Below are 11,512 nucleotides of genomic sequence, written 5' to 3' on the forward strand. Positions count from 1 at the left end.
GTGAACACCCCTCAGATTGCGTTCCAGCGCCTCCAGTGAAACCTCTGGTAGAGCCTCCAGTCAAGAATTTCTACTGGAGGCGCTGGAACAGGCCCATAGTCACCGTGATCAAATGTAGCGAATCTTGGGCTGTATTGATGACGTCATGAGCACAAGTAACAGACAAAATCAAGTAATAGACAACATATAATTTGCCGAAACCTTGGTCATAAGTCGACAAGCGGCAACAAGCGGCGCGGCGGCGTTTGCGGCGGGGTGTGCGCCCCCGAGATGGTAAAGGAATGAAATAAGATAATTTTTTGGTGAATACTGGCTATTAAGGTATGTTTCAAATTAAAACTATTAAAATGTTGATTGTATTAAAAGCTCAAAGTGCTAAAATTGGGGCTAGGATGTATATCAAATGTTTTTTTATATAAAAATGATGCAAATGCCTGATCCGCGTTAGTTGTAATGGAAGCACCAAATAATGTGAAGATATGTTATGAGAAAATTCATCAAACTTTACTGATCCTTACCTGACCTGAACTTACATTTTTCTAACATTTACATAAAGCCTGACAGTACACATACATAGGCACTTTGCTTGAAGCACTGCAGCCTGGAACAGACTCGTTCCGCAGCCAGGAAATCACTTGCGAGAGCCTATTCAAATGCATGCGTTAAAGGCAAAAATCTCTGATATCAGGTTATTATGGGCAAATGATTAAATTTGTGCTACTGTTGGAACTAAGGTGTGATTGTGGCCCTAGCTGGTCCAAAGGGTTTTTGCACTTAAATGTGTCCTTTGGTGACTGGATTTTTGTAGCTTTTTTTAGCATATGTATTGAAAACCTGTACCTAGTTATTTAGCTTCTAAGGTGAATGCTTTTCTGCTCATTTTTTTTTTTTTGTTAACCTGGAGAGAAAATGGCAATTAAAACCCTGGCTGTAAGCCTGTAAGTCTTTTAGGTAACAGACTATTGAAGTCTTTAGGTAGCTCAGCTCTTTACTGCCAATGATTCATAGCTCTGGGTGTGTATGGATGTGAATGATGCTACTCTGTGATATTCACAGATGTGGTCTGGTCCTGATGGTGGCAGTCAAAGCTGGAATGCCAACTGGGCATTTCAGCAATCTACCTATCAGAATTACAACACAGATGAGGGTAAGGAACAGCATCTGTCATTAACCTCACAAGGGTTAGGTTGTTTTTCAGGCATGTGTAATGCTGCTGTGAGGTAGCTTGATCTGCAAGTTGTTGACTGTTTTTTCATCCATTGTTTCTTGCTCTTCATCCATTTGGTAAAATTCTTCCTCTGAAGTAGTATTTTGTTTTATCAACAATCTTATGGTAGTGCACTGCTTATGCAATGCACTGTAGCACACAAGCCCAATGCCCTTGTCATACCTAGCTGAATAGCTTTTTCAGGTGGTCAGGTAGGGTGTGCATTGGTGTGTAAGAGTAGCTGCTGTTAATTCTTCTTTGTTCTTAATTATCCCTTGCTGGGAGATTTTGATGTACTGTTCATAACAAATTTGTTATACATTGAAATTAATTTTACATGCCTGCCTCTCTGTAACAGTCAATGGCCATCCTGAATTACAAGATATGATGTGGCCATGTGATGTTAACAGTCTCTCACGCATGTCGGCAGTGGACTGGGCCCAGCTAGCACAGCAATGGATCCAGATGAAGGACCAGCCGTCGGCAGCGGCCGACAGTGGTGTTGGGCCGCCGTCAGTCCCCTCGGACGCCGGCGGCGGCGGCGAGGCGGACATGGAGCTGGATGACGGCGGCAAAGAGGAGACAGTCGCACTGTCAGGTTAGTGGTCAACCTGCTGGAGTGGCATTGGTGTGTGCTCAGCTCAGACTGGCACTGGGACGTAGAGATTGTAGCCGCCTCGCGTACGGACGTGTCACGGGGCTCTCTGGCCGACAGGGGCGGTGGACGGAGACCCGGCAGCGCTGCAGCGCCAGCCGGCGGCCGCCGGCGCCGCGGCGGCGCTGCAGCATCTCGCCATGGGAGCCGAGTTTCCGGCGGACGCCACGTCTACCGGCTGGGGCTGGGACTGGTCGCAGTCCACCGCCGGCTGGAACTGGCAGCAGCAGCAGCAGCAGCAGGGACAGCAGCAGCCGGCGGCGGCCGCCGGTGGGAACGATCAGGCGGCCGTCGAGTACAACCACGGCGCCCAGCAGCGACGACCGGTACGTCAGTTCGCCAGTGGGCGATATTGGACAGTGCTTGGTGTCCTACTGTGGGGGAGAATTGATATCAAGCGCACTGGGCGGCTGACCGCTAAGTGCTGACATTATCCCTTGCTCTGCCGCAGTACCAAGGCTACTGGACCGACTCCGAGAGACCGCCGCCCTTCCTAAAGGCCCAGCAGGGGGTTGGCCCGGAGCAGAGCAACGGCAGCGACGCCGTCCACCCAGTTAGTCTCGGTCAGTACCTTTTGTGCAGCCCTTTCTCCGAGTTTCGAGTGTTACCAAACAATATTGGCTGTATATCCTCGCACTGCTACCATGACAGTGTTAAGCTCACTTTTACGAAGACAGTTTTATATACCCTCCGACTGTTTCTTTAACCGTTTCCATCTAACTGCGTGAAGAAGAAGGCAAAATAACTAATCGCGTGATATAAAATGTGTGGCTCTTAGCAGCTACTTCGCAGCATACTTCCCTCCTAATACGACGGTCCGGTTGTGACATTTTGTTTGCAGATGCGGCCAAGCGGCGCACGCTGCCGCTGTGGATTCGACAGGGTTTGGAGAAGATGGAGGAGGACAAGCGGAAGGCCACGGAGCGCGAGACGGCGCGCCAGGCGCGGGACCAGCTGCTCAGGAGCCGCCGCGAGCAGGAGGCGCTTGCGCCCGCCGACCCACTGCGACCCGACAAGAGCAAATTTGTGAGTGTCATTGTCCAATGTCCAGACATTTTAGTGGCTGGCTGACTTATACTGTTTGGTTGATGGTATTCTACTGTAGCTATACGGGCCAGACTGTTGTTATGTGAAGCAGTGCTGCTCAAATTCTATTCGTTTTGTGCAAGACTCGAGCAGCGAGGACTTCTGTTTAATTTCATTTGTTTGTATTGGTTCTGTGCAGGACTCGAGCAGCGAGGACTCTGCCTCGGACGGCGAGCGGGACGCTGAGGAGGACGGTGACCAGCGGGAGCAGAGTCCGGCCGCGCCCGAGCCGCCGCCGGACACGGGCGGAGCCGGCCGCCGCGCCAGGCCGGAGCCGGAGCCGGAGTCGCCGGCGGCCACCCTGCTGCTCATGACGCCCGAGGAGCGGCAGCAGGTCACGGTCAGTTCAGGGGAGAGCAACTAGCATCAGCAATTCTGATGTAGAAATAGGATGTGGCGTCGGTGAGCCCAGGAGTCTGTATGCCTGAGAAAAGCTGGTAAATATCATCCCAGTCAGATAATTCCAATGAGAGTCTTGGTTTCTAGTTTACACGCTGTTTTAGTTTGTGCAGTGTGCACCAGTGCGATCTCACATGAACTTGCATTTGAACCTCCCAGTGCATACATTTCACAATGATGAGATGGTTGTGGCCACCCTGGACTCATCTCGTTTCCGCGCCGCCCCAGGTGGCGCTGGTGCGCCGGTTCCTGACGGAGCTTCTGCTCGACGTCACCGGATCAGAGATGAGAGATCTGGCCGAGGAGGTATTACAGCGACAGCGCGACAAAGGTATGGCCAGCCGGCGACCCGGGGTCGCGCGCCGGCTGGAGACTGGCTCGGGTCGGGACGGAACCGCCGCGCCGCCCGGCACCGCCCGCAGCGCTCACAGCAGCGGGCGCGGGCTGATGGCTCGGGCTGAGTCTTGTGTGTCAAGGGTTTACAATAGATGGTTGTGTGCCGCTGGCTGCAGTGTTGCGGTGGTATATAAGGTAGTGGGCCGGATAAGTCAGGCTGAGTGTAGCTCTCATTAGGTCAGTTGATGCTGAGAGGGGGAATAGAGCGTTGCCTGTGCGCTCGTCTCGGACGCTGGTGTCGCCATGATGTCCGTTCAGTGTATTACAGCGGCCCCAGCGCCCCTCTCCACCCTCCCCTGCCCCTGCCCTCCCGCCCCGACCCCCCACCCGAGCTCGACGGGCGCACGGTTGTGTGTCTTCACATCCACCTGACTTGTCGCTCTCACGGTAAAGCGCCGCAGAAGCGAGTCCAAGCTGTGCCCACTGTAAGCCGACCGCTTGGTAAGTAACAGCGCCCGACCCTCGGGGTGATTTTCGCTCGTATTTTGTGTATCAGAAACTGGTTTTCTACAAACATTCTCTTCGGTCATTGCCTCGATTTGTTTTTTCTGGTAATAAATTCGTGTTTCCAATCGTCAGTTCGAGATAAGTGGCGAGATAAGTGTAGCCCGTTTGAAATGCCTTATTCTGTCAAGCAGCTATTAAATACCACCGGCTTACGGTGCCGCCTTTCTGTTCTATGTTGGCGTAGTGTAGCTACTCCCGTGCTATATCTGTATGCCCAGTATCGGGCCCTCTGTGCCTCGCTCTCTCGCTGTGTGTTGACGGGCTCTGACCGTGCCGTCGGCCGGCCAGGACTCGGCCTGGCAATGTACGGCAGCGGCTCGTCCGACTCCGAGTCCGACTCCGACTCCGGGGACGACTCGCAGCGGCCGCGGCGCGCCGACGGCAGCGGGGACGACTCGGACAGCGACGCCGAGCTGGAGGCGGCCATCCGCCGGCGGCGCCAGGAGTTTGCCGTCCGCGAGCGGGAGATCATGGCTCGCCTGCAGACGGAGCAGCAGGAGGAGGAGCAGGAGCAGGGCAGGGGCGGGGAGCGCAGCGCAGTGCACGGTGAGCGACCTCGCGGCGCGGCGGGCAGCGCGACATCGCCACAACCACCGACACCAACCACCACTGGCATGGCGCAGGCGGCGACCAAACTCCCTTCACGGCGCATTGCGTAATGAATTACTGACGTACTACTTTTGTACTTAAGGTTACTTAAGGTTTCATAATTCTATATAACACATAGTGTAAAGCTTTTCAAGTTTTGAGTTGTTAAAGTTGTGCTGCTATAGCTCATTTGTAAGCTTGTTTACGACAGCTCAACAAATTGGCCATCTGACGCTACCTAAACAAGTGACCTGCATTATGTATTGACGTGTCCTAAGGCTCCAGTCATGGTGCTCCTGCCGACATCGGGATACCGCCCCTCCCTCTACCCTGTCTGTTCACCCAAGGTCATGAAAATTCCTGATAAGTGTTTCTAAAAAAAAAAAACAGAAATCTGTAGAGGTGCAGCTGATGGGTTAAATGTGCTTTTGTTTTTTATGAAGACAAAATGTTTATGTTGACCAGGGGCTAGCTCAAGCCATTTACAACCAAATTAGTTCCCCGCGATTCTAAGACTGGTTGCTGGTTCCATATCGTGCCTATACTGTCACAGTACACTTCCTTATAGTCCTCCTTTCTTCTGAATGAATTGGGACCCTAAAGAAATAGTTAGAAATAATGCCCGGGAAAACAAGACAACCGTAAGTACCTTGGGGGAAGGACTTGGTGGAACCTCACTGGATAAAAAAATGCATTTTTTTCTTTACGTATTGGGAATTAAATATTTTGTAACATTATGCTAGGACAACGAACCTAAAAGTATATTTTTTACCCAGTTGTTTGGTGACCTGATGAGACTCGAATCCCCATGCATCATAAATGATACGCCCAGTCAAGAACACCCGTCAGATTCGTTGTTAGGTTTGCAAATAATGCATATATAATGCCAACTTTCTGTGGACTTCTGGATTCGTTTTCGTTTTAGCTAGGAAGGAACTCCGTGTAGAGAGGGTATAAGTTTCGGCCGGTATATTCCCCCTTGGGCTGCCGTGGTGATCGGACCGCCGGAGGCTTTGCTCGGTCGTCCGTGCCATGCCCCAGTCTCGCACCCCGCCCTACCGGCGTGTTACAGGGGAGCCGCAGCGGCCGAAGCACCCGCCGCCCCCGCCTCCGCCACCGGAGCGGCCGGCCAGCCCGCCGGCCACCACCGCAGCCGGCGGCGGCGAGACCCGCCACCCGGCGCCGGCTGTCCGGGCCAGTCCGGCCTCCCGCCGCAGTCCCTCGGACAGTGTCGGGTCCGCCAGCTCCGCGGCTCGCAGTCGCACCTCCGGCAAAAAGAAGAAAAAGAAGAAAGACCGGGAGCGGCGCTCGCGGCGCTCGGAGTCGTCCGAGCGCCGGTCCCACCGCTCGTCGCCGGCCCGCAGCAAAAAACGCTCGCGCCGCTCCTCGTCACGCTCGCGGAAAGAGGGCGGCCGATCGCGGTCGGGGTCGCCGCGGCGACGGTCGTACCATTCGAGGTCGCGCTCTCGGTCCCGCTCGGACTCTGGGACAGCCAGTAAGTCGCGGCACGCTCGGCGCAAAAAGGACCGACGCGCGTCGTCCCGAGCAAGATCCGATTCGCGCTCGGGGTCAGAGTCAGTGAGAAAGAAGGCGCGCAAGAGGTCGCGCCGGTCGCGCTCGAGGTCGCGGGAACGCCGCTCAAGGTCACGGGACCGTCGCTCCAGGTCGCGGGAACGCAGGTCCCGCTCGCGGGATCGTCGCTCCAGATCGCGAGGGCGGCGGTCCACGTCTAGAGGGCGGCGGTCCACGTCTCGGGGACGGCGACACTCGGATTCTCAGGCCAAGAAGCGGTCTCGCCGCTCTCGGTCAGGGTCGCGGAAACGGTCGCGCCGCCACCGCTCCAGCTCCTAACACAGGGTGAGTACCAAAAGTTTTTACGCTGCTAACGCAGGCTGAGTCCCAGAACGAGTCGTTACCCATTCACCTACCACTGAGTGCTCCAATCGTCCCTCGTAATGTGAGAAATGCCATTTTGTCGTTCTGTGTTATTGTGTTATCACTTATTTTGCATTGAATTGGTTGGTGGCCAGTGGCCTATGAAGTATGAACATATACATATATTGAGTGAATAAGATGATCAAGGGGGATCATTCTTATAATTTAAATGTGCATTTATGCTAGTAGTGTGACATTCTCAACATATGTCCAAGCTGTGTTAGTATGAACCGACTGTCTGTGGTACGGTCGCTCTGTCGCTCCGGACTCCCATCAGTCGCTCACACTCGACCCGCTGTCTGTCGGCAGGACTTGCGCTCGGAGCTGGGGCGGCTGCGCAGCCAGGTCAGCCAGCTGCAGTGTTCTAGTCACTGCGGCGAACCACCGTACCGAGCCCAGACCGCCAGTCCAGGGCGCTTCGCCAGTTCAACTGCTCTAGACTGACGAATGGTGATCGTTTTTCGCGTTTACGTTAGTTGCCGTAAATTCTGGGGGTATCACTTTCACATTTCTGAAAAATCGACCGTTTTAAAACTGGTCGTTTCATTTTTAACTTAATCTGCAGGAAAGATTGTCATTTAAAGCTTACCGGAGTGCGCCAACATCCAAACACATACATACACATACACAGCACACAATATTCAGTCCTTGCTCACGGGAACGAAAATATGATCACGTTTGGACTGTTCACTCACGCACGTACGCTTATGGTACACACATACACACGTTAGCACAGCGTTCGTATGCACACACTCATGACGCACACAATTATACCCGCACATGGCGTACACATCCGCACCCACGCACATAAATACGTCCGGATGGCTTTTAAATGGCATATCATTTTTGCAGTTTCCTTTAGCTCAAATAATTTTCGGTGTAATTTCGAATGATACCATAATGATCATAGGATATTTGGACGGATTCGAGTATAACATTCAGCGTTCCCTTGTACCCTTTATCGGTTTTCGGTGTTCAATAACATCGAACACGGTCTTGGAGCGGTGAATCCTGCTGAGGCTTAGAAGGAACCGTGACTATACCAACCTGTTGGCAATAATACTGCAAGTGACTAGAACGTAACTCATGCAACAGCGCAGTACGCCAGCGTTATCGAGAAGAAATGTACCTTGTAAAAGCCGGTCAGTTTGTATAATTGTCCATACTGTTGCATGATTTGTGCATGGCTGGCCGGGCGTGCGCGACCGAGATGAACTTTGATTGGTCACGACTCTGACTCTCAGAGGCTCGATGACCGCTATGTGCTGTACGTTTTTAGGCTGAATAAATGGCCGCTGTTTGTGTCATCGGCCGACTGCCGGCGTCGTGTGCGATTCGGAGGTCTCGTCTGGCGGCGCTAACCCAGCCACGCAATGTGATGCCGCACGTTCTTATTGAAGTCCGCTAGGCAGTGGTCCGTGTGAGCAGGCATCAGCTGCCCGACGAGCCTGACTGAAGCTGCCGACTCTGCGCTTCGGTTCGGGGAGGGCGGGTTTAATGACCCACAACGCATTGACAACACGGCTAACCGGCACTACGTCTCACAATTCAACAGTCTTTTTCCTCGTTTATTACGATTATATGTTATAAAGCGTTCACCAGGCTTTCAACAGCGATTGGTTAAAGAGGGGAAAGGTTGGAAAGAAGGCCGCGACGGGCTCGATGGCGATGCGACAATCACACAAGCTCACAGACAAAACACGTTATGTCAACCACCGTGGGGCAGCGGCTCTCGGTAACCGCGGCGCGAGTGTTCCGAGGCGACACAGCCGGCGTGGCAGGCCCCATGCCTATCAGTATTTTCACTTCTTCCGGGAGCGCAGGCTTCGCGTGACGACCGTCCGCGGCGTCACACGCTTCTCAGTCACCTGAAATGGGACAGAAAACACAGACATTACTGAACTGACGTCCGGCAGACAGCGTGGAATGCTTGGACCTACATATAAAACGACACCCACGATAAGCCATCGCGGTAACTGATTTTACCATGGACTTTGATGCTCTTAGCAATAATAATGAAAGCGAGTCTTATTTAATTCTGCTGCAGGGGTCAGCATGATTTTTTGGTAGCACCTACCGAGAACAAGATTTCGTTTCCCATAAAATCCCGTAAAGTGGCGGATAAAGCAAATTGTTCGTACATCTTGTCATCCATGCATACGTAACGTTATAATAACCGGAATACACTCCATAACCGGCTACTATTTAGCTCTACTGTTTACTAATTAGCGCGTGAAACTTAACTTCGGGAAAGCAGCACCGTGCACTGAAAAAGGGACGTGCATATTCCACATTGTTGCACATCGCATTTCAGTCCCACCAGTCAAACGTTACATGTACCGGTACAAGCCTCCTTACCTCAACTGGTGAGCACTCCATGATCTGGTCGGAGCTGCGTTTGAACAGCTTGCGTTTGGTGCCGGTCGATTTGACGGTGCGCGGCGGCGCCGGCTGGTCGGCCGGGGTGACGGCGGTCACCTGCTGCTCGCTGAGCGCCGACAGCGGCTCGCGCGACCGGCCCGCGCCCGACGCCGTCGAGCCCGACTCCGACACCTCCGAGGCGGCAGCGTTCTCGTCGGTGAATCGGACGGCGTTGGCGGCGCGCCGGGTGCGCCGGCGCCGGCCGGTGCCCGTCTCCGAGGGGTGCTCGCTGCCCTCTGTCTCCGAGTGGTCCGTCTCGGCGGGCGGCGGCGGCGCGCGGGAGGTGGTCCGCCGGCTGCTGCGGCTGGACCGGCCGCGCAGCACCATCGGCGTCACCCCGCCCTCCTCCTCCTCCTCGACGATCTGCACCGAGCGCGAGCGGTCGCAGGTGCTGCGCGGCGTCGGCGTGCACGTGGCCAGCTCCGACTGGCGCAGGCGCGCCTCCAGCTGCTCGATGCGGTCGTCCTTGCGCCGGCAGTCGGCCCGCACGCTCTCCAGTTCTGACTGCAGCGTGGAGCTCGAGCGGGGTGTGAGTCGCGCCATCATGTCTCGCAGGTGTAAACTCTCGTTCCGCTCCCGGTTAAGCTCCTCGTTCTTGCGCCGGATGTTCTGTTCGGACATCTGCATGGCCCGTGAGCGGTCGTCCCTGGCCTTCTGCAGGTCCTCGTCGCGTTCCACTAGCTGACGTTTCAGGCCCTCCAGGTGGATGTTCAGCTTCAGCAGCTCATTGGAGCGCTTCTCGATCTCGTCACGGAGGTGGCTGGTCTCTGCCCTGGACCGCTCCAGCTGCGCTCGAAGCTCGACCGCGTTGTTCTGCCGCAGCTCCTCGCTCTTAGCCTCGAGCTCGGCCTTGATGATTCGCAGCGCCTCGTTCACCTGGTCACGACTCTCTCTAATCACAGTGGCCTCGGCCTCAGCCGCCCGCAGTCGCTCCTGCAGCGAGCCGTCCCCGTGCCGCTCGCGCTCCAACTGCGCTCGCAGCGTCTTCATCTCGCGCTCGCAGACGGCCGCGTCCGCCTCCGCCTCGGAGCGGTGGTGCAGCGCCTCCTTGTACTGGCGCTGCAGCTCCTCCAGCTCGCGCTGCGCCTCGCCGGCCACGCGGTCCCGCTCCTCAGTCAGCCGGCTCAGCTGCTGGCGCAGGGGCTCGATCTCGGCCGCCGCCGACCGCTCCAGCTCCTCACACTTGCTGCGCAACTCGGCACACTCAGCGGTCCGGGCGTCCAGGCGGTCAGTGGCAACGCGCAGCTCCTCCTTCAGCTCGTCAGAAGTGCGCTGCAGCTCGGCCACCTGAGCGCGGATTTCGGCCAGCTGCAGCTGCTGCTCCTCGTCGGCAGCTGCTGCAGCGGCGTCGTTGTCTGTCTGTGACTCCTGCTCGGTGGTCTGCGGCGCCGGCTGGCCGGTGGCAGGCTGGGGTGGCGCTGGCGACGGCTGCCGCTCGCCGTCAGTGCGAGCCACCTGCCGCAGCACTGCGCCGGTCATGGAGCGCAGCGCGCGCAGCCGGCTGCCGAAACTGGCGTCGGCCGAGTTCGACTGCTCGCCAGACTCCTCCTGGATGGCCGGCGGGGCGGCGCGCCGCTCCAGCCGCGCCTCCAGCTCGTCGACGCGCTGGGAACGGCTGGCCAGCAGCTGCTCCAGGTCGGCGTGCAGCGCCTGCTGGTCCCGCAGCGCCTCGTCGCGCTGCACCAGCTGCTGCTGCAGCTCCGTCACCTGGCGCTGCAGCCGCTCCGTGTCGGCCTCGCGCTCCAAGAGTTCGTCGCCGCCCTCCTGCAGGTACTCGCGCAGCTCACGCAGGTCCATCTCGCGGAAGTGCAGCTCCTCCTGCAGCTGCTTCACCTGCCTGCCGAGCTCGGCGGCCACTGACTGCTGCTCGGCGCCGCTGCTCTCCAGCAGCCGCTGGTGCCGCTGCTCGGCCTCGTCGCGCTCCCGCTCCAGCCGCTGGGCGGTGTCGCGCTGCTCAGCCAGCTGTACGGCCAGCCGGCCGAGCTCCTGCTGGCGCTGGGCGGCCCGCTCAGCCGCCTGCTGCCGGTCCGCCTCCACGGCCTCCAGCTGCTGCTCCAGCAGCTGGCAGCGCTGCTCGGCCGCCGCCAGCTGCTGGCGCGCCTCCTGGAGACAGGGAGCGAGGTCAGACCCGCCGAGCCACTCATCACAGCAGTAAGTAAGAAAGAAGTAAAAAGGCAGCGGCCACCTAGATATCAAAACGAGGCCCTTTTCCTGCTAAACCTGCTCCGGCTGGTAATGCACAAAGCATTATCAGTTTAATCGTTTCGAAAAGCTTGCCAATTACAAATCTGAACAAATTGATCATTTAACCCGCGCGG

At 56.2% G+C, this 11,512-nt stretch overlaps 2 protein-coding genes across 2 annotated transcripts in view; one reads left to right on the forward strand and one right to left on the reverse strand.

Annotated features, from left to right (window-relative positions):
• Positions 1-236: 236 nt before the first annotated feature.
• On the forward strand, positions 237-8,093 carry LOC122385360 (arginine/serine-rich protein PNISR-like). Its single transcript, XM_043373584.1, has 12 exons — positions 237-321; positions 1,057-1,147; positions 1,638-1,805; positions 1,923-2,188; positions 2,314-2,425; positions 2,704-2,888; positions 3,088-3,288; positions 3,576-3,678; positions 4,137-4,184; positions 4,539-4,796; positions 5,911-6,695; positions 7,083-8,093. The coding sequence occupies exons 2-11, from the start codon at positions 1,057-1,059 to the stop codon at positions 6,687-6,689; spliced, it is 2,211 nt and encodes a 736-aa protein (XP_043229519.1). The 5' UTR covers positions 237-321; the 3' UTR covers positions 6,690-6,695; positions 7,083-8,093.
• Positions 8,094-8,575: 482 nt separating this feature from the next.
• The window catches only part of LOC122385336 (kinesin-like protein KIF20A), a 13,273-nt gene continuing 10,336 nt past the window's right edge, over positions 8,576-11,512 (reverse strand). Inside the window, exons 14-15 of the mRNA XM_043373536.1 lie at positions 9,108-11,297; positions 8,576-8,641 (exon numbers count right to left, since the gene is read on the reverse strand). Coding sequence (XP_043229471.1) covers positions 8,576-8,641; positions 9,108-11,297 — 2,256 coding nt within the window. The remainder of the gene's footprint in view (positions 8,642-9,107; positions 11,298-11,512) is intronic.

Source organism: Amphibalanus amphitrite, unplaced genomic scaffold, assembly GCF_019059575.1.
Source record: "Amphibalanus amphitrite isolate SeventyFive unplaced genomic scaffold, NRLGWU_Aamphi_draft 000215F_arrow, whole genome shotgun sequence".
NCBI classification, from domain to species: domain Eukaryota; kingdom Metazoa; phylum Arthropoda; class Thecostraca; order Balanomorpha; family Balanidae; genus Amphibalanus; species Amphibalanus amphitrite.